The sequence below is a fragment of the Sceloporus undulatus genome, chromosome 4 (assembly GCF_019175285.1).
Source record: "Sceloporus undulatus isolate JIND9_A2432 ecotype Alabama chromosome 4, SceUnd_v1.1, whole genome shotgun sequence".
Classification (NCBI taxonomy): domain Eukaryota; kingdom Metazoa; phylum Chordata; class Lepidosauria; order Squamata; family Phrynosomatidae; genus Sceloporus; species Sceloporus undulatus.
Window position 1 is genome coordinate 238375575 of NC_056525.1, and position 27159 is coordinate 238402733.

The 27159-nt window shown below is 43.1% G+C and overlaps 1 protein-coding gene across 2 annotated transcripts in view; it reads right to left on the reverse strand.

Moving 5' to 3' along the window:
- The window catches only part of ADCY8 (adenylate cyclase 8), a 136773-nt gene extending 115886 nt beyond the window's left edge, over positions 1 to 20887 (reverse strand). For both annotated transcript variants that reach the window (XM_042465718.1, XM_042465717.1), the window contains exon 1: positions 18425 to 20887. In XM_042465718.1, the coding sequence (XP_042321652.1) occupies positions 18425 to 19315 (891 nt within the window). In that variant the 5' untranslated portion in view covers positions 19316 to 20887. The remainder of the gene's footprint in view (positions 1 to 18424) is intronic.
- Between the last annotated feature and the right edge of the window lie 6272 nt (positions 20888 to 27159).

Consider the following 27159-nt stretch of genomic DNA (forward strand, 5'->3'; position numbering starts at 1 on the left):
GTGCTTAACCTAGCTGGAGTGGAGTTCAGCACCCTGGGCATTTCATTTAACAGGCAGACTATAGTGTAGAATGGACACACTGGCCCACTGATAAGGAAACCATCAGCTGCCACTGTTACACTTTAATGGTTAGACTGTTGGACAAGGAACACCCACTTTGGGTCTCCATTGAGTCTTCATTGAGTCATGGACCTTGTGGTCATAAACTTTATGATTTTATCATAAACTCTATGCTTTTATGAAATTCACAATTTGTGTTCTTATCAGCCATTAACTCTCTCAAACACCCAGCCTATCCCAAAGAACCATTGTGAGTACGCCATCTTGAGCTCACTGCAGCAAAGGCATAGTATAAATACAACAAGCAAGCACACAAACCAACCAACTAGAGGCTTCAGTCAAGAGCCTGTATCCCAAAGGATATAAGCAATTCCCCTCAAGGACTGCTGAAGTCACAACCTTTGCTATATGGAAAAACTCCTTCAGCCTGAGGGTTGAATTCAGTTTCAGATATATTTTCCAGCACCGCATTCCAGAGGTGGGTGTGCCCAAAGGTTAAAGTGTGGGACCAAAATTATCAGCTTGAAAGTAGTCTTTGGAGAGGCATTTCAAACTTTTACAATGGAAGGGGGCAGACATAAAATGTGAGAAACCACCACATGATGATTTCATGGGTAATGGGATATGAGTATCTAAGTAGTGGATTGAACTGAAACCTCAATATGGCCAGATTCAGCTCTGAAGCCTGAGGTTCTCTACCCCACATTTACCAGAAGTCTGAGGTCTCTGCTGTGACGAAGACTCTGAAAATAATATGAAATTTTATTCAAAGAATAAAATGTTCAGTGTGTTTTGGTGACAAACTTTTACAAAGGCACTGAAAGAATCACCATCATATATCATCATCTTCTCCTAGCTTAATTGTCATTTGTGGTAAATAAAGAGCCTGTGTTAAGAACAAAGAGTTTATTATGCAATGCAGCATAACTTAACAAAACAAACACTTAATTTTCCACTAAGCTTAATACAAATCAGCATCAATCAGGTCTGTTATAGAACTGAAAGGCTAACTCTTGCTTCCTCTCTTTCACACACACATACAAATACCTCATTCTAAAAGTACCCAGTTTATGATTATATTTTTCTTTATATGTATAAATCTCTACAGCACAGTTGATAATCCCTAAAGCATCCTTTCTAACTGACAGCAAATATAGCATGTAAATCTCCTTGTGCACTGAAAAGGAAAGAAATGTAAAAAATATGAAGGAATGGAATGCTGTTACAGGTTGTGTACCCCTTATCCAAACATCCAAAATCTAAAATGCTCCAAAATCCAGCATGATGCTTCGAGGATATGATGCAGTGCTCCTGCTTGTTTGTTTGCAAGAGGGAAATGGGCAGCTGGTGGGCTCCCCAAAGATCTGTACTCTCTGGACAGCTGGAGAGAGATACAAGGTTAGAGAGAGAGAGAGAGAGAGAGAGAGAGAGAGAAGGATCTGCAAAATGGTGGGAAGCATGGATTCATGCCAAGCACCACGCTTGGAATCTGGCCATTTCACACATCCTTATACCTCCCCCCAGCTTCACATTTTTCTTGTGTCTCTCCAGCCTTGCAAATATAGTATGAACTAGGCTACTTGTATTCCATAATCTGAAGAAATCCAAACTCTGAAACACTTCTGGTTCCAAGCATTTTTGATAAGGGATACTCAACTTGTATTATGAATACACTCATTTTTGAGGGGATTTTTATATATTAAAAAATTACTTGTTCCCAAGAGCCATACATTCCAGCAGTGATAACTCACAATGATACCTTCTTCTTTGAAAAATTGTCCACCTTTCCCCAAACTATTACTGTGAAAACTTCAGCTAAAATCAGAGAGAATAATGAAACTGAAGTGGAATGGCAGACTATGTAATTGTCCCTCTGAAGTAAAAAGTAACAGCATTGTGTAGAATCATAGAGTTGGAAGAGACCACAAGGGCCATCCAGCCCAACCCCCTGCCATGCAGGAAATCCAAATCAAAGCATCCCCAGCAGATGGCAATCTAGCCTCTGCTTAAAGACCTCCAAGGAAGGAGACTCCACTACACTCTGAGGGAATTTGTTCCACTGTCAAACAGCCCTTACTGTCAGGAAGTTCTTCCTAATGTTGAGGTGGAATCTCTTTTCCTGCAGTTTGGATCCATTGTTCCTGGTCCTTTTTCTCTGGAGCAGCAGAAAACAAACTTGTTCCCTCCTGGATGTGACACCCCTTCAAATATTTAAACAGGGATATCATATCACCTCTTAATTTTCTTTTCTCCAGGCTAAACATCCCTAGCTCCCTGAGTCGTTCCTCATAGGGCATGGTTTCCAGACCCTTCGCCATTTTAGTCGCCCTCCTTTGGACACGGTCCAGTTTCTCAATGTCCTTTTTGAATTGTGGTGCCCAGAACTGGACACAATATTCCAGGTGGGGCCTGACCAGAGCAGAATACAGTGGCACTTTTACTTCTCTTGATCTAGACACTATACTTCTATTGATGCAGCCTAAAATCTCATTGGCCTTGTTAGCTGCTGCATCGCACTGTTGACTCATGTTCAACTTGTGGTCTACTTGGATTCCTAGATCCCTTTCACAAGTAGTTTCATTCAGCCAGGTGTCCCCCATCCTATATCTGTACATTTCATTTTTCTGCCCTAAGTGCAGTACCTTACATTTCTCTGTGTTGAATTTCATTTTGTTAGCTTTGGCCCAGCTTTCTAGTCTATTCAGATCATTTTGAATGTTGATCCTGCCTGAATCCACTACGCTTTGTTGTTGTTGTGTGCCTTCAAGCTGTTGCCAACTTATGACAACCTTAAGGCAAATCTATTACAAGATTTTCATGGCATGATTTATTCAGAGCGGGTTTGCCTTTGCCTTCTGAGAGGGTGTGACTTGTCAATCTCTGGTGGCAGAGTGGGGATTCAAATACTGGTATTCAAAGTCATAGTCAAATGCTCCAAACATTACACCATGCTGGCTCTCTACTGGTCACTATCATTTACAGTATACATACCAGTACTTAAAGGAACAACATGTTAACCTTCATCCAGGTAGACATGATATTTTTGTCCCTCACAGTAATTGTTTGTTGAAGAATTCAAACAGCACTAGATGCACAAAGCAGGCCTTTTATGACATTATTTATATAACTGTAACAACTAATGAACTCTACAGACCAAAAAAAGTAGCATTTTAAATATAGACACCCCTCCATTTTCGTGGGAGATCTGTTCCAGACCCCACCCCTGCGAAAGCAAAAAATCACAAGTATTCAACCCCCATTGGCTTGAATGGTTGTGCAGTGCAGGCACACACCCCATTTTGTCCTGCAGCTCTTGCCACTCGTGAAAGACTGAGGGATGCAAATGGCAAGACTGCAAACACTGTTACCAGTTTTGCCCCCAAAATGGAAGGCAGATAGCTACTCAAAACAAACAGTCCACTTCATGTTCATGTTTATTTTCTGGCTCTGCCTTTTTGGAGTATTGCATAATATTCTTGATTGTACACCTGAAATCTCTGCAGACATGGGCCTTTTTAATACTGTGCAATATACTGAAATTCCCATGAAAATGGTGCTACTCAGGATGGTGATCCCTGGACCAGTGCCAGTTCTTGAGTGTGCCAGTCCCTGGAAAGTGTGGGAAGAAAGAAAAAAATTGTACCCAGTGAGCACCAATCCAGTGTTGGCTCCTAGCACAGTGAGGGCTGGGAAAATAATTGCCAGTCCTTTGCACCAGATAGCTGGAGAAGCCCTGTTCTAGATTAAGTCAGTCAATGAAAGGTTTTTAATCTGGTTGATAACGACGAAATACAGTTTTTAAAATAAATGGAATGGTGTGATGTTTATGTAAACAAATTCATAAACATGTGCAAACAAATGGCTAGCAAATTATTGTCACTACTGGAATATCAACAACATATTCTACAAGTGTATGACAATGTTGCAGTTCCATTGCTAAGACTACATAGCATATGTCATGAGTAGTAAGAGGGGATGGGATAATGGGCTCTCCCATTATCTGGGCAACACTGCTGAGGGGTACAGTCTCCCCTTGAAGTAAATAAAGAATTAATGATGTGTTGGTTTTAAGCTACATTTATTGGGGGACAAAATCTCAAAGAAGCAAAAGAGATCACTAGAGACAATTGCCCAATGAGGATTATAAATTGAGGAGAATTGTTAAAGCTTGGAAATGATCCCCAGTGCGAGATTATAAAAACCTTGGGTGCCATGAAGCAGAGAGAGAGAGAGTGCTACATCACAACAGCAAGCAAGAAATCAATACAGCATACAAGGGAGGTAATGTGATCTGAAGTACAAGTCATTGTTTCTCTGCAATGTGCTCAATTGGAAACAACATAGAAGGGAAACAGAAAACTCATATTTGATAATAATAATAATAATAATAATAATAATAATAATTTATTTGTATACCGCCCTCTGGCAAACCAATCCGGGCAGTTAACAACAGGAAAATATAAAATATGACAATTAAAAACACTTTATCCCTCCCCCCTTAAGACAGTATTAAACAGTCTAACATATTAAAACACAATATCAATTCATAAAAACAACAGTTAAAAACTGAAACTAAAAACCCTGATATCCCTCTGTTAATGTTAAACTATATCAAGCGTGGTCTTCCAGGAGCTGCTGCAGTACATTTAGGGATGATGACCAGATGTGGAAACATGCCTTGGAAAAGCCTTTGGGACTGCAGAGGGCTTTTCAGGATTTTTGATTTCTGTGATTTTACAAACAATATGCAGCCCCTACACTGGCGAGGTTTGATATAAAATAAATACTAGTTCATTATTTTGGCTGGAGTCCTGTTATGTTCACACAAAGAAGTAATCAACCCCCCCCCCCCAAGTAATTTATAGTACTTGGTCACAAGTTTGTCACACATGACCAATAGGACCATTAAAACAACCACTTGGATACTGCCAATGAGACTCCCTTCAGAAAACTGTAGCCACTGGAAACTTTCCACCCTTGTTAGGGTAGATACGGCAGCAGAGTTTTACATTGCTTGGCTATTGAACACAGAGTTGTCTGGTAGTGGCTCCCTATTATTTCAGGCATGGATTTCCCCAACTATATTTGGGACTGAACCTGGGTTCTTCCACATGCAAAACATAGGATCTACCACTTGGGTGTGGCCCTCCTGCTATACTCAAGCCTCCAGTGTTCTCCCTAGGGATGGACAACACACTCCTTAGGTATAGATCCAGGTGTCCATAGCCTCAATCTGGCAGTGAAACAAATTTTGATGAGGTTGCAGAATGGTTGGTCTTTCTCTTGTGTATTATCTTATACACAATCAAGCCAACTGTGCATAGTGTATTTTAATTTCAGCCTTTACCAGTATTTCTGCATGAGATGCCTTTAATCAACGATGCCAAATATTGAAGCTCCATGACTATGTCGACCATTTCCATTTTCACTCTCAGCTTCCTCCCTTTTATGAATCTGTTGTTTTTATGTCCTATCAAGTCTGCTTTGACTTATGAATTAGGGTTCCCTCATTGTCTTAGCCTTTAGGACATGGATAGGGAACATATGGCCCTCCAGACATTGTTGGATTGTAAACACCATGATCTCTCATCATTGGCTATGCCATCAAGGGCTGATCAAAGTTGCAATTCCACAACAGTAGTTCCCCAACTATGTACTAAAGATGCCCTTCTTCTAATCCCCATGATGCACAAACATGTAGTGTTCTGAGAGCGAGAAGGAGCAGGTAATGAAATACATGATTAGAATATGAAACATGTTGTCCAATTTCTACACATTTTTATGTGACTCCTCATTTCTAAAAGAAGAAACACTTGCAATAGTCTGGCACCCATCTCTATAGCAATCATTTGATTGCACAATGAAACCTTACATTATTCCATTGGATTACACACACACACACACACACACACACACACACACACACACAGTTCTGCATATATAAAAATATAATTGCATTATATGCAGTTCACTTTCACGTTTCTTGAATAATATTCTGAGAGTATTCCATCTCACATGTGGTTCCTGAATGCCAGAAGAATACTCCTTAAACTGATTCCTTTTCTTTCAAACGGAACATACCATGTCTAATACCTCTATGAGATATATGATTTTCAGATAACTGAAAAAACCAGAATCCAAACTAAATCAAGAATTCAGTTGTGACTAACTGGCAATGAAAAACCACTAGAGGGAGCCAAATGAAAATCCTGTAATTCTAGCATATTTTAGCAACTGCAGTGGAGCGAAAATATTTCAGCACTGAGAGATGGGGATAGCTCCCAGTTCCTCTGCTACAGGTTTTTACCAATAGCACCGAACTAGAAAATAGCTGTCAGTGGGGTGGATTTTTTTAAAAGACTATCTGAACTCTGATATTACTGTCTTAATTATTTTCATCTTACATCCATAGATCCTGTGTTGTTCCTAGGATGTGCCTTTGTTGTTGTTAACCACCCTCCAACTGATTTTGACCCATGATGACCCTGTGGATGAGACATTTCCAAGACTCTCTATCCTCCACTGTTCTGCTTAGTTCCTTCAAAGTCATACCTGTGACCTCCTAATAGAGTCCATCCATCTAGCATGTGACCTTCCTCTGTTTCTACTTCCCTCTACTTTTCCTATCATTATTTTTTTTTCCAATGAGTCATGCCTCCTCATGATATGGCCAAAGTACAAAAGCCTCAGTTTTGTCATCTTGGCTTCCATGGACATTTATGGCTTGATCTGCTCTAGCACCATTTGTTTGCCTTTTTGGCTGTCCACAGAATCCTCAGCACTCTTTTTCAGCAACACATCTCAAATGAACTGATTTTCCTCCTAATTTCTTTCTTAACATACCAGCTCTCACATCTATAGATGGTAAGAGGGAATATAGTGGCTTGTATGATTCTAATTTTAGTGTTCAGTTGTATATCTTTGCATTTTAGGATCTTTTCTAGCTCTTTCACAGCCACTCTCACCATTTTTAATCTTCTTCTGATTTTCTGGCTGCAGTTCCTGTTTCTATCAATGTTTGATCCCAGGTATGAGAACTCTTTTATTATGCTCCTACTGGCTCCCAAACACATCCAGAAAAGGATGGAAAGGCATTTTAAAATAAACTCTAACATTTCTGGGATCTTATACAAGTTGAAATTCCTTCTTCTGCACAACCATTAAAGGTGCAGGAGTCCTGTTCTGCATTTCACCTCGCAATCCTAAGAAATACCCCCTTTTTTACATTGTTAACTCTTCCTCTTGCAACTACAATTTCCCTGACAGATGAACATCTATGTTTAAATTTATTCAACACAGAAAAATGCCTCCACTCTGAAGACACTATGTCCCACTGTTGAACAACTCTTGCCATTTGCATATTTCTCTTTGTGTTTAGCCAAAATCTGCTTTCCTATATTTCTCCCCACTTCCCCAGATGCCCTTGCCCTCTGGATAGCCTTCTTCCATGAAAGCTTCCTATGATACATCATCTTTGCCTCTAATGCTGCCTCTAATACCTGAATTGTAGTGAATGCCATGATATAGTGTTTACTAGAAAGCAATGGCAAACCTCCTCTGACCAAATCTTGCCAAAAAAACCCAATGATAGATTTGCATTAGAGTCACTGTAAGTCAGAAATGACTTGAAGGCACACAACATACACACACAGAGTTGCCAAAGGCTGCTGCCACAGTTTGACAACGTGTTAACTGTCACGGCTCAGTACTAGGGAATCCTAGGATTTGTAGTTTGTTGTGGGACCAGAGCTCTTTGACAGAGAAGACTAAATATCTCACAAAGCTATGAATCTCAGAATTCCATACATTGAGACATGACAGTTCAAATAGTTTCAGAATGCATTAATTCTGCAGTGTAGATGCAGCACAATTACACAATTCTCTTATTCTGCCCCATCCTTTCTGGCTTTTGCTAGGAAGTTGCTTTTCTGGTAGCCTGTTAAATAATGAGACTTGTCCCTCAAGGCGCGATACTGTCTCCAATGCTATTCAACATTTACATGAAGCTGCTCGGTGAGATCATCCAGAGACATGGGGCGGGGGCTTATAAGTATGCTGATGACACCCAAATTTGCTTCTCCATGTCTCAGACTGCTCCAGTGACCAAGGATGGCATCTCCCCTCTGAATGACTGTCTGAGGTCAGTAATGGATTGGATGAGGGAAAATACACTTAAACTGAATCCAAATAAAATGGAGGTACTCGCTATAGGCAATCCTAATCCGGGAATGGTGATAAACTTCCCCTAAAGGACTGTGTTCGTAGCTTGGGGATACTCCTGGACTCATTACTTCAGCTGTCATCTCAGGTGGATGCGACGGCCAGGAGAGCCTGTTATCAGCTTCGGCTGAAACACCAGCTACGACCCTTCTTGAAATGGGAAAACCTAGAAATGGTTGTACATTCACTGGTAACCTCTCATCTCGATTTCTGCAATGCCCTCTACATGGGGTAACCCTCATGCCTCGTTCGGAAGCTGCAACTAGTTCAATATATGGCAGCCAGATTGGTTACAGGGAGTTCTAAATTTGATCCTACTATACCTATCTTAAAATCCCTACACTGGCTGCCTATTAGCTTCCGGGAACAGTATAAGGTGTTGGTCATTACCCATAAAGCTCTACATGGCTTGGGTCCAGCTTACTTGAGGGAATGCCTCCTCCCATACCATCCTTCCCGCATTCTCAGGTCCTCTGGGAAGAATCTCTTGCAGTCTAAGAAAACTAGACTCGTAACGACTTCCCAGAGGATGTTTTCTATTGCCGCTCCAAAAATCTGGAATGACCTGACGGAGGAGATCCGCCACATAACATCTTTAGAGACCTTTAAGAAGGCAATAAAAATGGATCTCTTCTGGCAGGAGTTCCCTAACTGACTTGGAATGTTTACTCTCCAGTTGCATAGCCATTCCTTCCGTACTATGATCATGATTGATTTTATTGACTATTTTATTGGTAGCATTTTATTGGAAATTGTTGTTTTTAAAACTATTTTAAGGTGGGAGGGAGATAGGGAATTGGATGTTATATGTTTTGCTATGTTTTTACTTGTGGCTTGTTGTGTTCTATTTTTATTGTTCTTATGTTTGTTGTTACCCACCTCAATCCAATACAGGGAGAGAAGGGATACAAATGATGATGATGATGATGATGATGATGATGATGATGATGATGATGATGTCTGGATTATTTGATGCTAGTGTGTTCTTTTATCTACTGTTACTTTTTCCTTTAATGTTATGGTTTTTACACAACTTCGTTATACTTGACATTTGCAACTCTGTTGCAACCTATCCTGTGGATCCAGGTAGGACCACTTTTGTCCCAATTCAAATTCCTTTCCCCTGAATTTCTTTCTACTTCTGAAAACCTTGGGGCTGCTTTGCAGGTGAGGAAATAGTGTTTTGATTATATATTCAGAAGCTTTTATGCTTGTACACCAGAAATACAGGGAATGGTGACTTAAATTCACTTGCTAGTCCTGAAAAGAGTAGACCCAGACAATGAAGAGGATTTATGTATGAGATCCTGTGTGGTTCTTGACTTGCCATTCAATTCATTTATTTGAATTTACTGTAGCTTGGACTAGCAATTGAATTTAGATCAGTGTGTCCATCAATCTTTTCATCCTGAACTGATTTTCTCCTTTATCTGTATTCAATGTTTGCCTATCTCCTTCCCCATCTCTTGAAGAGAAAAGTCCCTAAGAAAAAAGAGAGGTCATGATGCCACCAGAATGGTCTGTCCATTGTGATTATCATTTTCATTAACATTTTAAGCTTTTTAAAGGTGCTCATTGGCATTCTGAATGATTCCAGTTTTTCAGAAACAAAATTCTCAGTGGGAGGGGAGTCTAATATCTCTGCTATTTTCTAAATATCTATCCCATTATTAAATACATCTCCTCCACCTTAAATCAGAGACATCCTCATGAAAATCTGCTGAACAAATTAACCAGAGGTGATAAGCATTTTGCACAATCAGAGACAACATTTCAAAATTAGGATTCTGTATCTGTAAATTCAAAGATGAAAGAATGCTAAAATATCAGAGTATAAAAAGTATCCTGCAAGATCAGATCAAAAACCTACCTAAACCTTATCCAGGCATTATCAAATGTGGTTTTAGTCAACATTTGAGGATGAGGCATGTGCCAGCCCAAAGCCCTCCATTCTGTCACCTTCTACATTTGGAGTATGAAAAAGAGAATCTCCACTTTCTGTGGAAGCTCTCTATGCAATTTGGACGACTGGAATAACATGGGGAGCCTCCAAGGATACCAGAAAGTCTTCTTTTCAGAATGTCCGCCTACATGAGTAGAGGGTAACAGAAGTGATGTGGTGATAGGTAGGTCTAGCATTTTCTGTGGTTTTCAAGCTTTGGTTTTCCGGATGTTTTAGACGTCAAATCCCAGAACTCCAGATCATTGGCTGTACTGCCTAGGGCTTCTGGGAGTTGAAGTCCAAAATATCTGGCAGATCAGGTGTTGAGAACCAATAATAAACCATATATCATAGTGCATCAACAAAATGTCAATATGTTCTTGATCTGATTTTGAAGTACAGTTATGTTGTTTCTGATAGCCATCAACCAGATGCCTCTAGAACAGAGGTTCCCAACCTTGGATCCTCCAGGCATTTTAGACTTCAGCTCCCAGAATCCATCATTTGGGCAAGATGGCTGGAACTTCTGGGAGTTGAAGTCCAAAACATTCTGAGATCCAAAGATTGAGAACCACTGATCTAGAAGATCATGCACACAGCAGAAAAGTAATCATGTTTCCCAGTTGTTTTTCCCCCACCTGAGTGCATCACTAAGGGTTGGAGAGGAGGGGTTGACACCACTCCTCTCCAAACATTACTAAGGATTCTGTATGGTATGGTATGGGAAGAGGTTAAGGGAAAGTGACATCCTGGGTTACTACACTAGGTGATGTAAGCTCTAGTGATGCCACTGTCTGATGCTAGTCTGCCCTAGAAGAGACTAGGACCCAGAGCAATGGATGCAGGCTACAGGAAAAGAGATTCCACCTCAACATTAGGAGGAACTTCCTGACAGTAGGGGCTGTTCGACAGTGGAACACACTCTCTTGGAGAGTGGTGGAGTCTCTTTCTTTAGAGGTCTTTAAACAGAGGCTGGATGGCCATCTGTCGGGGATGCTTTGATTTAGATTGCCTGCATGGCAGGGGGTTGGACTCGATGGCCCTTGTGGTCTCTTCCAGCTGTATGATTCTTTGATTCTAGAATCATAGAATAATAGAGTTGGAAGAGACCACAAGGGCCATCCAGTCCAACCTCCTGCCATGCAGGAATTCACAATCAAAGCACTCCCAGAGATGGCCATCCAGCCTCTGTTTGAAGACCTCCAAAGAAGGAGTCCTGTTTAGTTACTGTCACTTTTTTTCTTTAATGTTGTGGTTTTTACATAAACTGCCAAGTTTATAAGGCTCAGATTGCATCTCTGCCATCTGAAAGCATTTTACTCATCACCAAAAGATCTCATCACCATACACATCTGAAAGGCTAATCCTTAAAGGCTTCGCTACCAGGTCACACTAAAAATGAGGACAATGTGAAATAGTTATGATCTGCATCAGTGGAGACTCCACTTGCATCAAGGAAGGTTATGTATAAATTAGCATACAAACCTTTATGCATAATTAGGTTCAGTTTATGCATAAATTAGCATACACAAAAATTCATGCAAATCAGACACTAAGCACCAGGTGGCAGATGATCAAATTTCAGTGGCTGAATTTAGATGGACTATAAATAGACTGACTATAGCCCTTTGAGTTGTGTACAAAGCTGTTTTCCCTGATCCCAGATGTTTGTGTTTACTTAGTAGAGAAATGCACACAGAACATCCTCTGAAATGTTCTCTTCTATATTCCTCCATCAAATATCACAGGCTGAATCACTGGCACTTAAGACAGATTCTGGGGCTCTAGTAAACTGTTATTGCTATGTATCTTCAAGTCATTTCTGATATATGGCAACCCTAAGGTGAACTTACCATGTGGTTTTCTTGGCAACATTTGCTCAGGAGGCAATCAATTCAAGAAAGAAAGAAAAAAAGAAAAGAAAACAATTTTTAAGCATTTTGAGCCTTCCTAGAAACTTTGCATCTGAGAAGACTTTTGAAAAAGATTTTTAAAAAATTACTGGATTAATAAACGATTAATGTATGCAGTAGAATTACATAATACCACTTTTATGGGCTATACCTTTCAGAGGGCATTTGGTTGAATTACGTATGTGAATGCTTGTCTGTGAAACAAAGTGGGGGAGAGGCCCATACATACCCTCAGTACATAAAAAGCTGTCATTTTAAAGAATCTAATCCCCTGCACTACAATGTAGCTTTCTCCATACACAAATGATTTTCCTGCACACAGGAGAATTAAAAATGCCAGCCTGCAGTTATTCATTCTTCATTCTAAAGACCTGACCTGAAGGAACACAAAAAGTTCATGTCTAACACAAAAACTCATTGTGGCCTATCCACATCTGTTCCCATATCAACAAAGAAGATGAGAAGCCCACAGGCTGGAGGGGAACACAATGGCACCTTATTGTAACTGGTACTGGGAGACATATTCCCTATGTTACTGAAGGTAGCATATAGCCTTCTTGACAAGCAGCCTTTCACAGTCTTTATTGATGTGTGCCTCCAAGTCATTTCTAACTTATGGTGACCCCAAGGAAGGGTTTTCTTGGCAGGATTTGTTCAGGGATGGAGGTTGTCTTTTCCTTCCTCTGAGGCTGAGAGAATGTGACTTGTTCAAGATCATTCACTGGGTTTCCATAATCAAGTGAAGATTTGCGTGTTTGTCTCCAGAGGCATAGTCCAATGCTCAAACTACTACACCACACCAGCTCTTGTGAATCTACCTAATCCTCTTTTAAAACCACCCACACTGTCAGCCATAACAGCATTCTGTGGATGTGAAATCTGCAGTTTAACTATACTTTGTGAAGAAGCATTTCTTTTCAATGGTCCTGGATATACTATCATTTGGCTCCCAAAAACAGATTGCCAACTTTTCACTTCAGTCCTGTATAAATAGCAAAGAACATGTGACAATGTTTCTTTCCAAACTATATAGAAAGTTTGTTTGCCAGTTCTTGCTACCAGTAATTCATTGATTGATTTTACTTTCTAATATCCCCGACAACCAAGTTTTATTAAGCCATGAAGAGATTTTGAAAAATCACAATATTCCCACAAAATATAAAGCAGATAACAGCACTACTATAAATCAAAACAAAAAATTAATAACAATAGAAACTAAATTCAGCCATAGTCATAAAATCAAGAGAGACCAAAAACTACAAATCATATCAATAGTGCGATACCAATGTAAACAGGAATATTGAAGATATTAATATTTTATAACCTATTTGCAATGGATTTTAAGAACCCTGAGGGAAAATTCCTGTCCTGCTTCCAAAGAGACAGTAGTGTAGGAACCAGATGAGCCCATATTTCAGAACCAGTTTTGGCCTCTGCCAAAAAGGTTTTCTCCCTCGTGGTCACCCTACATAACTCAGGTATGAACTAACTAGAAAAGATCTTGAAGTGTAAAGATATGTTATTAAATACTGAAGTTAGGACTGCTATACCATCATATTTTCAATTTCTATCTGTGGTTGGGAAAGTTGGAGAATGAAGAAAGCTGATAGGGAAAAAAATTCAAAATATAGAGCTGGAGAAAAGTTCTATAGATAGTGTGGACTGCAAAAAAAACCAAATCGTTCCTAGAGCAAATCAAGCCTGACCTCTTCTTAGAAGCCAAGATAACTAAACTGAGACTGTCATTCTTTGCCATATCATGAGATATAAAAGACAATAATGCTTGGTAAGGTAGAAGTCAGGAGAAAAAGCAGGAGGGCCACATTCCAGGAGGATAATCAAGGAAGCCACAGTCCTGAGTCTGCAAGCTCTGAGCAGGGCTGTTCATGGCAGAGTGATTGGGAGATCTCTCATTCATAGGGTCACCCTGTCAAAGTTGACTTGATAGTAGTTAACAATAAATCCACACTGCAGAATTATAGCAGTTTGAGCCCGATTTAACTGCCATGCCTCCACCTACGGGAAACCAGGGGTATGTAGTTTAGCAAGAGGCTTAAAATTCTCTTTTATTGTGTGAACTACAACCTTAGAGCCCCCTAGAAAACTTTCACTAAACTATAAATCCCAGAATTTGGTAGGGCAGAGCCACAGCAGTTAAAATGGAATCCCACTGCTAAAACTGTGGAGTGTGGTTATGCCCTTAGTCTGGGTGGTATCCAAATAATTCCTCCCACTACTGGATTGGTTTCTGCCCAACAGAGCAGGAAAGAGGATGATTCCCCTTCCTTTTTCCATGCCCTTTCCAGAATCTGGCTAAGAGCCTCCAGAACTATATGGAACAGATGAGAGGGCTGCAACTAGAAACAGCAGAAGTCTCATTGCAGATGAAGAGGGAGCTTGCAGAACACTGGGTTTCTTTTTCCTACTTTGGCAACCCTAGGGACTGGTCTGGATGAAACCCAATACCTACTGAATCCAGTTTGAGAGTCTGCAGATCCTTCATCCTCATTACATATCAAGACACTATGCAGATTCCATGACTTTGAGATTAAATGTCTATCACCTTCCACCTTTACCTCCTCCATCCTGCTTTTTTGTAACATCCTGCTTTATGGAGCAGCCTTGGAAGCCTTGATAGAATTGCATCTCTTCTTTCTCTGCCTTACTAATAATATAATGCTGTATGGAATTTTATCCCCCCCCCCCCCCGCAAAACATGGCTATGTGGCTCCCTCCCCCCTCACTTGCAGGACCATTCTTAGCAAGCCTCAGTAGATGGCCTTAGGGCCTGGTTAGGTGGACATGAGAAACAACAGTTTTCAGGGAATGGGAAACCAGACTTCTATAGAAGCCCACTGAAATTCTGGCATGCAATTCCAAGGGGTTGTAGCGTAAGGACAGGGTAGGGAATGACCCCCCCCCCACACACACACAATAAGAATTCTGTCCCTCTAATAAAATTTTCCATTAGTCCCCAAATTTCAACTATAGCACAGTGAGGCACTGAAAATCGTTCACACCTAAAACCATTATATTTGCATTGTCTTGGTAACTTTGTTTGTCCCTTTTCTTTGGATGCCTAAACTGTATTAATAAATGCAGATTTGATGTTTAAAATTATAGTATTGCAATGTTAGAAATTCAGATACTGAAGGAAACTTTCACTGGAAGGGCAGAATTCCTATTTGGGGGCAATACTCTTATTTTGCCCCATTCCCACAGCTACACCCCTGCCTGTTCCTAGTGTGTAGCCCTCTAATGCAGTTCTGGCTTTTGAACCCTCCAGATTCCCCAGGTTGCCATTTCTCCATTGAGAAGAAAGGGGATGAACTGCATCTCCTGGAAGCCACTGGGAACAGCAGTTCACCTTTTAACAGAACAGAAATAAAAACTGTAAGGGCCTCATGCACTGTTTAACATTTTTTAAAAAAAAGTCTGATTTTTCAAAACCAGAAATAGATTTCTGTGTTTATTTGCACCAATCTCATACACACAGTCCATGCAGCCCTCAGAGGTGGTAGAATGGAAAACCAGCTCCTGGACCTGCCACAGTTGTCCACCTAGACTAATGTAGGAATTATCTACTCAGTAGATACAGCCCACAAAGTTAAGCAGTCATGCCCATCTAGTGTGTAAAGCACATCTGTTAAACCCAAACATTCCCAACTCAACACTCTCTCCAGGTGTGTTATACAACTCCCATCATTTCCAAGAACAATGGGATTTGTAATCCAATGCACTTGGAAGGTCCTGGTGGAGGATGATTGGGTTAGCGTTTCAAAAATTCAGTGCCTGTTTTTTTTTTATTTTGGGGGGGGGGGGACAGATGAATACACTCCCCACCCTTGTTTTGACATGTCCTGCAAAAATGCTATTTAATTGTGTCACAACAAGATAATCCTGAAATCAGAAAGCCTTTAATCCATCTGACATTATTTCTTTTACTTGAGTAAGTTCATGTTCTTAAGGGGAAAAAAACTTTTCAAAAATAGCACAGCCACCTGGAAACTTGAAATCAAATGAATGGATCCCCCCCCCAAAAAAAAATCCTAATCATTGCCATCCTTTAAAAATCAAAACCCAAGGATGTCAAACTGATCTGTCCACAGATGCCCCACATGCTAAATAAATAAAAGATTAGCCAATTGCTGATAAATTAGAAATTGGGGTAACAGAGGAAATTGGGGTAATAGAGGAAATTGGGGTAATAGAGGAAATTGATGCAATGCTTACTTCCTCCAATGCACCTTCTCCAGCCTGAAACTGGGGCAAAAAAAAATGTAGCATGTGGCCTCCAATGTTATTTTTTGGGTCTTAATCTCTTTAGACCTCTGAGTCACTGTTATTCTGGCCAAAGAGGCAAAAAAGGACATTTCTTCACCTGGAAGCCTCCAGGAACAGTTTTTTTAAAACACCCTTTTAAAAACATTTTTTTTAAAAAAAATAAATCAGTTTTTCAAAAAAGTAATGGACCTCTGGACAGTTTCAGTTTTGTTCATTGGCATTTGTGACAGTTTGTGTGGCTGGCAGAAGGACTGTTGGGATAGAAATATGGTACATAGATCTGGTGAAGTTTCTCAGCCCTATCCTTAACCTTGCCCAGGAAGAGGAAAGAAACAACTATCAAAAAGTAATCTCTACAATCTGGATTTGACTGGAAGCAAATATTGGTTTGCCAGGGGAACCGGGGGTGGGGGTGGGGGGTGGGGGGGAGAACACACAACCACTGAAAGCCAGCTCAAAACTAGTCTGGTTTAATGGATGATCCGATTTGCCCTTCAGACACAAAGGGACTTGATACTAACTCAACCACAAACTCAAGAGGTGGCTTTTGATGCATTTCTACATTTCAGGCTGCATTTGTTAATTTATAACATCAGAATGAACTTGAAGGGATCAGGTGCAGATAATAAATCCCTTTGAAAGGCACTGCAGGCACAACCGTATGAGTCTGAACTTACATTCTGACGTTCCAAAAATTAACATAATACATAAACCCAATCAAAACAGAGGAATACAGTATACTCCACTAAAACTTCAATCCTGTACATTCCTACCTGAGAGTAAGTCCTATTAAGTAAGGTCGGCTTATCTCTTAGTGTATGTATATGTGTGTGGGTGTGTATAGGACTGCACTTAAAATGCACATAATTCATCAAATGGTTAACCAAATAGATTTAGGGATCAAAAGCAGCATGTTGTGGTTGTGATTGCTTTTAGGGAAAGAGGGGAGATATGATGAATTATCCAGCCACATCAAAATGTCATTCCCCACCTTGCTCCACATGCGCACTCTCAGTTCTGCTTCCAAATAAAAGCCCAGATCTATTTGAGATCACACCTGAATGTTTTTTTTTAAAAGGAAAGCTATGGTGGGAGGAGGTTAAGTTATGCATTCACTTGGCAATAGTTCTGAAGAGTAGGTTGTTGAGGTTGATGTAGGTAAACTTAGGTTCCAATTCCCAATTCAGCCATAAAGCCACAGGGACACATTGATCACTGTGCCGTGTCTCTACATAATCTATCACCAGACAGGGATAAAACAGGATAACCCCATGCATACTCTCCAGGGCTCCTTGAAAGAACAGAGAGAATCAGATTTGACAGATCCATTTCTCCAACTGACTACAAGTCCAACACATCTTGGTTTGGAATGGCTGGAATTGTAGTCCAACACCTGTGGGGGATGCCAGATTGAGGAAGGCTGATCTCATAAAATCAGGTGCTGATCAATAACAACTTCTGTGCATTCGTCATTGTGTTCCCATCTGGATGACTTACAGCACCCATACCTGCTTTCACAGAGGGCTTTGATTTCATTTATTATTATTATGGTAAAGGTTCATCTGAACTTAGGAAAAGTTCCTCAGTTTGGACCACAGCTCTCAAAAATTTCCATCCAGCTTGAACTGCATCTGAATGGGAAATTCTAGGAGTTGTTTTCCCCCAAAAAACAACAACAACAACACACAGCCCAAAACAGTTTTCCAAGCTCTGTTTTTACCCTAATGGTGATGCATGTGCAACAGGCTAGTGGTGGCTGGTGGTTTTCATGTCATTACAGTAATGAAGCCATTTACAGGAGCTGTCCAAGTTGCTGAACCTTTTTGGAGGATAGTGTTATGGCCCTTGGATGAGTTCAGATTAAAACAAGAGTGGATTCACTTCTTTCCACACTCACTGCCTTAGCCTAACTCTTCTCAGGTAGGAGAGAAGCAAGCACTGACAGAACAAGCATCACAAAAGGCAATTTCCTGCAGAAAGAAGAATTAACCCACATAGACAATACCTGGTTGATGGAGGTCACCATCTGCCTGGGTATGACTATCTGCATGACAAGCTGCAAGAGGGACGTGACTAAGCCAGCCAGGATGGCCCAAGTCAGGGGCAGAGGCAGCATGCTGTAGGTGACAAAGAGGGTGAAGAGCACATAGCCAATGCCATCACCGAGAAGCCCACATCCCAGGCTAGCCGCCAAAATCTGTGTCGCCATGGCCACCCAAGTGACCACCCCACTGTACTGCAAGTAGGTGTAAGAGGTTGTGTCCTTCCTAACCACCACTAAGGCACAGATGACCACTTCAATGCCTGTGAAGAAGCCCAGCAGAATGCCCTTGAGGGGGTCCATGGGGGCTGAGGCCAAGGTGAGGTGGAGTAGCAGGAGGGTCAGCTTGGTGAGCACATCCAAGATGTTCACCACCACCTCTGATTTGCGCCTCTGGCCCAGGAAGTAGCGCTGGTAGAGGCGCTCCAAGTCCCGGGATTTGAAGGAGTTGCGCAAAGTTGGGAAGATCACACCCCGGTAAGTGTAGCCCCAGTTGAGGAAGAAGTCTGAGTTGCTGGGTGCGCCATCCAAGTGCAGGAAGCCCAGGTCCCCACTGCTGCTGGTGCGCTCTGGGAAGACTTTTGTACCCCCGTTGTTGTGGCTGCCGAGGCTCTTGCCTGCCGACTGGCGTCGAGGATGATGAGAGTGGTTGGAGCAACAGGATTCCTCTGAGGCCAGTGCTTTGCTACTGCTGCTGCTGCTGCTGTGCTCTTGGATGAAGCGCTGCTCGGTGATATGGCGCAGCGCGGTTTGCCACAGCAGGCGCTGGGAGCGGGCACCACTGCCAGGGGGAGTCTGGTTAATGGTGTACAACTCGTCACTGTCACTCAAGCAGCGCACCTCTGACAACTCCATGGTGTGTGTGTGTGATGGTGGTGGGTATCAGGGCAGCCAGGTGGGTCAGACGAATCACATTGACCAACAGATGCCTCCTCTCACTCTCCTGACAAGGGGATCCGAGGTTATTGCAGAAGCAAAGTTCCTTCCCATCCCTTCTTTGGCACTGGATGTTCCTTCTGTCCAGGCGGTCAGCTTTGTAAAGTGCAACCCCATCTACCACCCATTGACTGTAGTAGGATTGGGTGAGGAAGTAAGGGGCCTCTTGCAAACTGAGTGGCTGAAGTCCAGTTTGGTGTGATCAAAGCCCCATGCTTATGGTTGCCTCTCTCTTCATGAACCTACAAAGGAGGGACACAAACAGGCAAGAGTCTCTCATGCCGAGAGGGCTGACCTCTTTGGTCGCAGATAGCCTGGCAGTGGTGCCCATCTTTCTTTTGGAAAGACAGGCCATGGGTCCCTCTTGTCCACTGTTATCTGCTTAGCTTTCTGACAAGGTTGGTCCATCGGTCCATGTAGGTCAAGCGTGCCAAGGTCTCCAGCCAAAGTCTTCTCCCGTCACCTTGTGCTTCTGGCTCCCTGGGCTCCTGGCGAAGCGCAAGATGGCAGGCAGGGCCTGGAAGCCCTGGTCTCAAAGCTGGAGGTCCACCACCGAGTAACCACCGAGGGTCCTTGCAAGGTGCGATCCTATGTAGGTCAGTTTTTGGAGTGCTGGAAGAGACAGAGCTCCAGCTGCAACAGGATCATGCAGCTTCAGAAGCTCAGGAGGGAACCTGTCGGGGTCCAGAGAAGTGGAGGGTTGTGCCCACACTCATCCCCACAGCTCTCTCTCTCTCTGTGTGTGTGTCCAGATGCAGCTGGGGTTGCGAGAGGGGGGCGCTGGCTGGCTCTAATCCCCGAAAAAGTCAGCATCAGCGGCGGCGGCGGCGGCAGCAGCCAAGCCCCTCGGGGCAAAAGCAGAGGAAGGGAGGAAGGAAGGAGAGGGTGGGGAGAAAAGAAGAGAGAGGAGAAGCGCTTTTGGGGAGGGGCTGCTTCTCCTTTGCCGCTTCGCTCAGTCCGAGGCGGGAAGGCGAGCGAGAGGCGTCCGAGGGGAGGAGGCACCTCTTCGGCTTCTGCGATGCTTTCATCCCAGCCTCGGGCGGGAAGCTCAGCCAGGAAGCCGGGGCTCGTTCTGCTCCGGAGGGGGACCACCAGGCCAAGGCGGGGGAAGAGCCTCCCTCTTCTTCCTCAGCAGAGGCCACCCCTCGCAGCAGCGGCGGCGGCGAGGAGGAGGAGGCAGCAGCAGCAGCAGCGCCAGCCCCAGGGCCCCCCCTCAGGCCCCGCCGAGGGCTCCGGGGGGGCTCCGCTCCGGAGGAGAGAGGAGAGGGCCATCGGGGCGCTAAAGGGGGCCCTTGCCGGCTGCCAGGAGGAGGCCCCCTTGGCCTTCCCAACTCTTCGGCAGAAAGAGCCCCAACCCTTCAGCCTTGGGCTTCAGCAACTCTGCTCCTCCGTAAAGGGAAATGGAGACACCCAAGAAAGACCCTTCACGCAGGAAGGAGAAGGAGGAGAAGAAGAAGGAGGAGATGAAAGAGAAGAAGATAAAAAATGAGGAGAAGAAGATGAAAGAGAAGAAGGAGGAGGAGGCGATGAAAGAGAAGTAGAAGAAGAAAGAGGAGGAGATGAAGAAGGAGGAGGAGGAGGAGCCCTGGGGCTCTACCTCCAGGCACTGGCCCCTCCGGGAGGCCGGGGTTAGGAGGCCAGGGCCCCAGGGAAGAGGGAGGAGCAGAGCCTCTTCAGCCCCCTGCCTTCCTCCGCCTCCCAAGGCTGGCCCATCCCTCCAGGAGCTCAGCAGCCCCCAGCAGGGCTCCCAGGTGGGGCTCCGGGAGCCAGGGCGCCCCTTTGGTCCTGGGAGGCTGGAGGGCCCCTCTCCTCCTCCTCCTCCTTCTCCCGAAAGGAGGCTGCCGGGGCCGCTGCGGCGCTGGGCTGCTGCTGCTGCTCCTGGTCCTCCTGCTTCGCTGCTGCTGCTGCTGCTGCTGCTGCTGCTGCCTCTCTGGCAGAGGGAAAGGCAGGCAGCCCCCGGTCAGCTGATGGACCACTGACGTCAGGCTCCGCTTTGGCGCCCACTTGAAGAAGAAGAAGAAGAAGAAGAAGAAGAAGAAGAAGAAGAAGAAAGAGGAGGAGGAGGAAGAGTGGCTATTGGCCAGCCGGCCCTTCTGGGGGCTCCCAGCCCCGCCCCCTTTGCCCCGCCCCCTTTCCCTGGTCCTAGGGAGGATGCAGTTGTTGGGGCTCCAAGCAAGGACATCCCAAAGGAATCCCACCCAACAATGGCTGCATCCACAGTGGAGCACTGTTAACCCAGTTTGGCACTACCTTAACTGCCATGGCTCAAGGCTATGGAATTCTGGGAGTTGGAGTTTGTTGTGGGCCCAGAGCAGGGGGCTCCCATTGCCATCCTCGGAGGCTGAGAGAGTGTGAGTTGTCCAAGGTCACCCAATGGGTTTTATGCCTGAGCTAGGAATCGAACCCTGGTCTCCAGAGTCCCAGTCCAATGCTGACCAAAGCAGAATAGAGAGTTACTATCACTTCTCTTGATCCAGAAACTATACTCTTATCTAAGTAGCCTAGATTTTCCTTGGCTTACTTAGTTGCTGCATCCGATTCAAGTTCACTATCCTAGGGTTTTCCTAGCAAAGTGTATTTGGTGGAGGTTTGCCATTGCCTTCCTCTGAAGCCAAGATGTGTGGCTTACCTAAAGTTTCCAGAGATTTGAAACTTTAGGTAACTTCAGAGAAATTTGGGGTAAATTCAAAGATCTAATCAGAGATCTGGACCTCAAGCTGCTACATTAGGCTCTCACAGGTCAAGATATTATATTAATCCAGTCAAATTATTATACAACTCAGACCTGAAAATACCAGAGGTGCCTTTCCCTTTTCCTTATCCCTGGTAATAAATAATGATAACAAATAAAACCACTAAGAATTTGTTGTCTTTTCATAACACCCCAAAACTGCTGCCTGAGGTTAGAACCTCACTCCGTCTGCATTTTCTGCTCATACTTGCTCTCCCTGTCTCCATTTTAGGGATGTGCAGCATGTTAAAATAGGAAATGCAACAGAGAAAAGTAGTATGTAGAGAGACTTTGTAACACCTTTGAGACTAACCGCAAGAAAGATGTTGGCAGCATGAGCTTTGGTAGACTTAAATCTATTTCCTCAGATGCAGGAAGTACACTTATGTCTATGAAACCTCAGGCTGCCAACTTGTTTCTTTCAGTTAGTCTCAAATGTGCTATAAGATCTGTCTACATACTACAGGTTAACATAGCTATATGTTTGAATCCTACTACCAGAGAAAAATAGGTTTATTCTGACTGATCTGTATTGATCCACCATCTTGAAGAAAAGTTGCAGGTGAATGGGTGCAGGAGAAGAAGAGGTGGTTGTTCTGTGCTTCAACAGGAACCTCCTGTGCCCACCCACATACTTTTATTTCTGGGCCATGGCAGGAGCCAATGGGGCCACCGTACAGTTCAGAGGGTGTGCTTATGAGCAAGAGAGAGCGGGTGGCATAACAAAGGTTGCACCTGCTCCTTAATTTAGAACATTAGCTGCTTGGCAGCTTTAAAAAACTCCAAACTAGTTTAGCATGCGAACTTCCAAATTAGTTCAGCACTTGAATTGGAGCCAATATCAATAAGGAAGACCTCTTTTCAAAACATGAAACCCAATCAGCTATGAATACATAGCAAGAAATTCAGGTAAACTGGAACAGAAGAGCATAAGCTATGCACCCTTAAGCACTCGCCTAACTACCAATAGCTTGGCAGTGCAAAAAATGCCTCATTGATATGCCTCATTTAGTATCAGTCCAGGGTGGTTCCATGATACTTTGCTGGCTGAGGTAAAGGACAAAATGTTGCCCTTCAGTTCAATGTGCAAAAGCAGACTGGACTGGAAAATGAGTCCTACTTCAGCACTATTCATGAGAGAGGACCATCTGCCACACTTGGTGGGCAATGATAAGCTTAGGGGGCACTGGGCGGGCCAGTGGGTACATCTAGCTCTGCCTGACCTCCAACATATAAAGCCCTATATGGCTTGGGTTCAGGGTACTTAGAGGACTGCCCTCTCCCCATACATTCCGCCCCACACACTCAGATCTGTTGGGAAGCAATTGTTACGAGTCCCAGAGGTAAGATATTCTACCACCACTCAGAGGGCCTTCTCTACCTTGGCCCCCAACCTCTAGAACTCGCTTCCGGACGAGCTCCGCTCGGCCACCTCCCTGGACCAGTTTAAAAAGGGGCTTAAAACTTTTCTGTTCCAGCAGGCCTACCCCTAACATTCCAATGTAACCCCCTTCTCTCTCCTCATTGTTTTTGTAAATTTGTGCTAGTTGGATAATTCTTAGCTGTATTTAATAGTTTTTATATTTTGTAATTCTTGTATTTTTAATTTTATTGTTTATTGATTGTATTGTGCTTCTCGCTGTTGTAACCCGCCTTGATCCCAGGAAAGGCGGGCTAAAAATAAAGTTTTTATTATTATTTATTAACACTTTCCACCATGCCTAGCCCAGAAGCAGAAGAGAGGCCCTCTCTCCATTCCAACTGCCCTTGCCCTGGTCTTGCAGGGAGAGAAGAATTGGCTGTATCTGCTGGACTTGATCCCCTTCCCCACTGCCATTCGCTTCTCCTTTCGTCTAATGTCTTTTCAGATGGTAAGCCTGAGGTCAGGGAACTGTCAAGGTAACAATCTGTAAGCCATTCTGGGAACCTTTATGGCTGAAGAGCAGGATATAAATACTCTAAATAAATAAATAAATGGATCCTCATGCACCTTATTCTGCAGCTTGAGTCTGCTGCCTCACTTTGCCTAAAGGTAGGACCGTTCCTGAAGAAATCTCAGCTAGCATTCTGTATTGCACTTACCTAAAATTACATATCTGTAAATGTCCCATATTCACTGACACTATGTAGACATGTCTCTGACATTATTCACACAACTGCCATTCCAAACCTGCCTTACCAAACAGCAGCCTCACTGAGCAAATGAGGTTTGTTCAGCTGGGAACTGGGGTGCAGGAGGGTGACATTTCCACTCGCCTCCCACCTATAAGGAAGGCTGCCATAATACTTAAAGCATCTCTTCCTCCTTGCCCATCTCACCATTATCATCTTGCCCTCCGCCCCTCATTTCATCATTCTGTCCCTTCTCACCTTCTTCCTTACCATCTTCCTTCCATCCTTCTCCTCTTGCATTTGTCACATCTCTAATTTAGAATCAAGCTCCTTTGGCTAGAATGTCTGCTTCACTTCTAGTTTGAAACATATTCAGGGAATCTGTGTTGGCCATATAACAAAGTACAATAACATCCACAATCCACAAAACAATGATATCTTTATTTGACCAGCCAAAATGCATAAAATACATGATAAAAGCTTTTGAAGCCAGTGGAGCTTTGAAAACTTGAATCATGTATTTTGTGCATTTTGGTTGACTGAATAAAAGCATCATTGTTTTCTTGATTTTGGATGTTGCTGTACTTTCCAGCATGAAAGTTACCCTAAGAAGAATGAATATAATGACATGGTGAAGCAGTGGTAGGATGATGTTCTAGGATCCAGAGCATCATCCAACTACTGCTTAATCATACACGGATTTAGCATGCAGTTACAGCTATTATTCTTAAAAAAGAATTTAGCAGTGGCCTTCTACTTTCTGTCTTTTCTCCAACTGACATATCTCTATATTAATAGGTAAAATGCATTCATATCTTCATGTCACTTGTGGAAATGCCAGGAAGGACAGAAAGCAAGAGCTCAAGATTGTCCAGCAATTACAAAATGGCATTACCATGACCCTGTAGAGAGATTCTAGATGAATAAAAAGAATATGAAAACAAAAAATGAGCATGCAATATGCTATGGGCAGGCACAGTGGCAGAAATGACGACAGCATTTTAGATGCACCTACTCAGGGTCAGCCCTGCCACTAGGCAGACGTGGATAGTCACCTTAGGTAGCAGATGATGGGAGGTGGCAGCATGGTGTTTGAGGGGAAAGCAGTATGTCCCACAGTTGTGCTGCACCCACAAGTTAGCTTGCTCCCTTTTGACCAAACCCTGGAAAGTTACTTTTAAAAAGCAGTTAATTGGAGTTAGAGCTCCAAGGCTCCTAAAATTAGCAACATTAGTAAGTCATCATCATATTAAGGAATTCTCCACTTTCTTGTACAGTGGATCCCTCCCATCTGCATGGGTTCAGTTCCTCCACCCATCCATGCATGGATGGCAAAAAACATGGATGATCACACCCCATATTTTATGATGATGTGAGCACAGATGTATCAGCACACCTATATGTGCACACCACCATTGAATAATACAGGGCATGGCAATCTGCAGGTGATCAGAACTGTAGATTGCCAGGTCGTCAATACAAATAATAATAATAATAAAATTTTATTTATATACCGCCCTTCTATAAAATCAGGGCGGTGAACAACAAGAATAAGAATACAAATTATCCAAAACCCGATAAAATACATGTAAAACAATTCAATAAAAATAATAAAATAACATGTCGGCAAAACAATGCTGACATGGGGGGGGGGAGAATTACTGGTCAGGGTAAGCTAGTTCAAATAAATGGGTTTTTAACCCCTTCCTGAATTGGGCTAGGGAGGTGGCTGAGCGGAGCTCGAAGGGCAGCGCGTTCCAGAGGTTGGGGGCTGAGATGGAGAAAGCCCTCCTGGAGGTGGAATTATATTTCACCTCTGGAACTCTTAACAATAGCTGCCCTGAAGATCGAAGTGCGCGGGGCGGATTGTACGGTGGACAAAGAGTCCACTGAAAATAACTGTTCTTTGTTTTAGAACATACACACATCAGAATGTTACTAGATTAGTGGCCATTGGCTTCCACATCAGTAGGGCAGGAAATTTGCTTTAGATTCTAGTCCATACTGTAAAGGGTCTTTCCAAGGTCCTGAACCCAATGATAAAATAAGTTCGGCACCTTGGATAGTTCCTTTAACACTTGGACTAAATCCCAGAGCTAGTAGGAGCCACTAGCTGCCATTGCCTGTGGTATGAACTATTCAGGCACTCGGACTATAGACGCTGTAGTTATAAAAAAAAAAACTAAAGCCAGGTACTGTTATACCAGAAAGGGAGTAAAGTTATCCTAGTTACACTGAGATCGTAGTGAGACTCATTTATGCTTTAGGAACGAATTGCAAAGCATGTGTTATTTGGAAGGCATTATTTTCAAGCTCAGCTTAGGTGCCATGGAGGATATTCTCCCACTGCCAGTGCATTCAGATTTTATGCATGACATAGAAGAGTTCATTACAGCCATTCTGGCTGTGGGATTCTGGGAGTCATAGCCAGGCATGTAATTTTTCTAGATTGTGGGCTGGATAAACCTTTGGCCTGCACTACCAAGGGTATTCTGACAATATTCTGTTAGAAAGAGATAGTATCAGATGTTTGGGAGCACTGCTATTTAGCAAAGTATCTCATAATGCCCAGATCGCCTGTTTGTGCTCTGTGCTGGCATAGCTATACCAACATAGGCAGTGGCAGCAGGAGATAAAAGTCTGTTAGTACAGCTTCCGTGAAGGAAATAAGGTCTTAGACAAGTAAGGCACTGGAAAAACATTTAGGCTGTCATCCCTCACCCTGGAAAAAGTGGAATTGCTAGTGTAGAGCATGAATAGGATTCCAGCCAATCATGCCAGTTTTGAAATTATCCTAGTTTTGAAATGGCAAACATCAGTACAAACACATGTATGCCCACATGTCCACACACAGAAGTATTCAAGCACAGACAGATGCACACACTTTTCATCAGCTAGCAACATTTGCGAAGTTGACTTT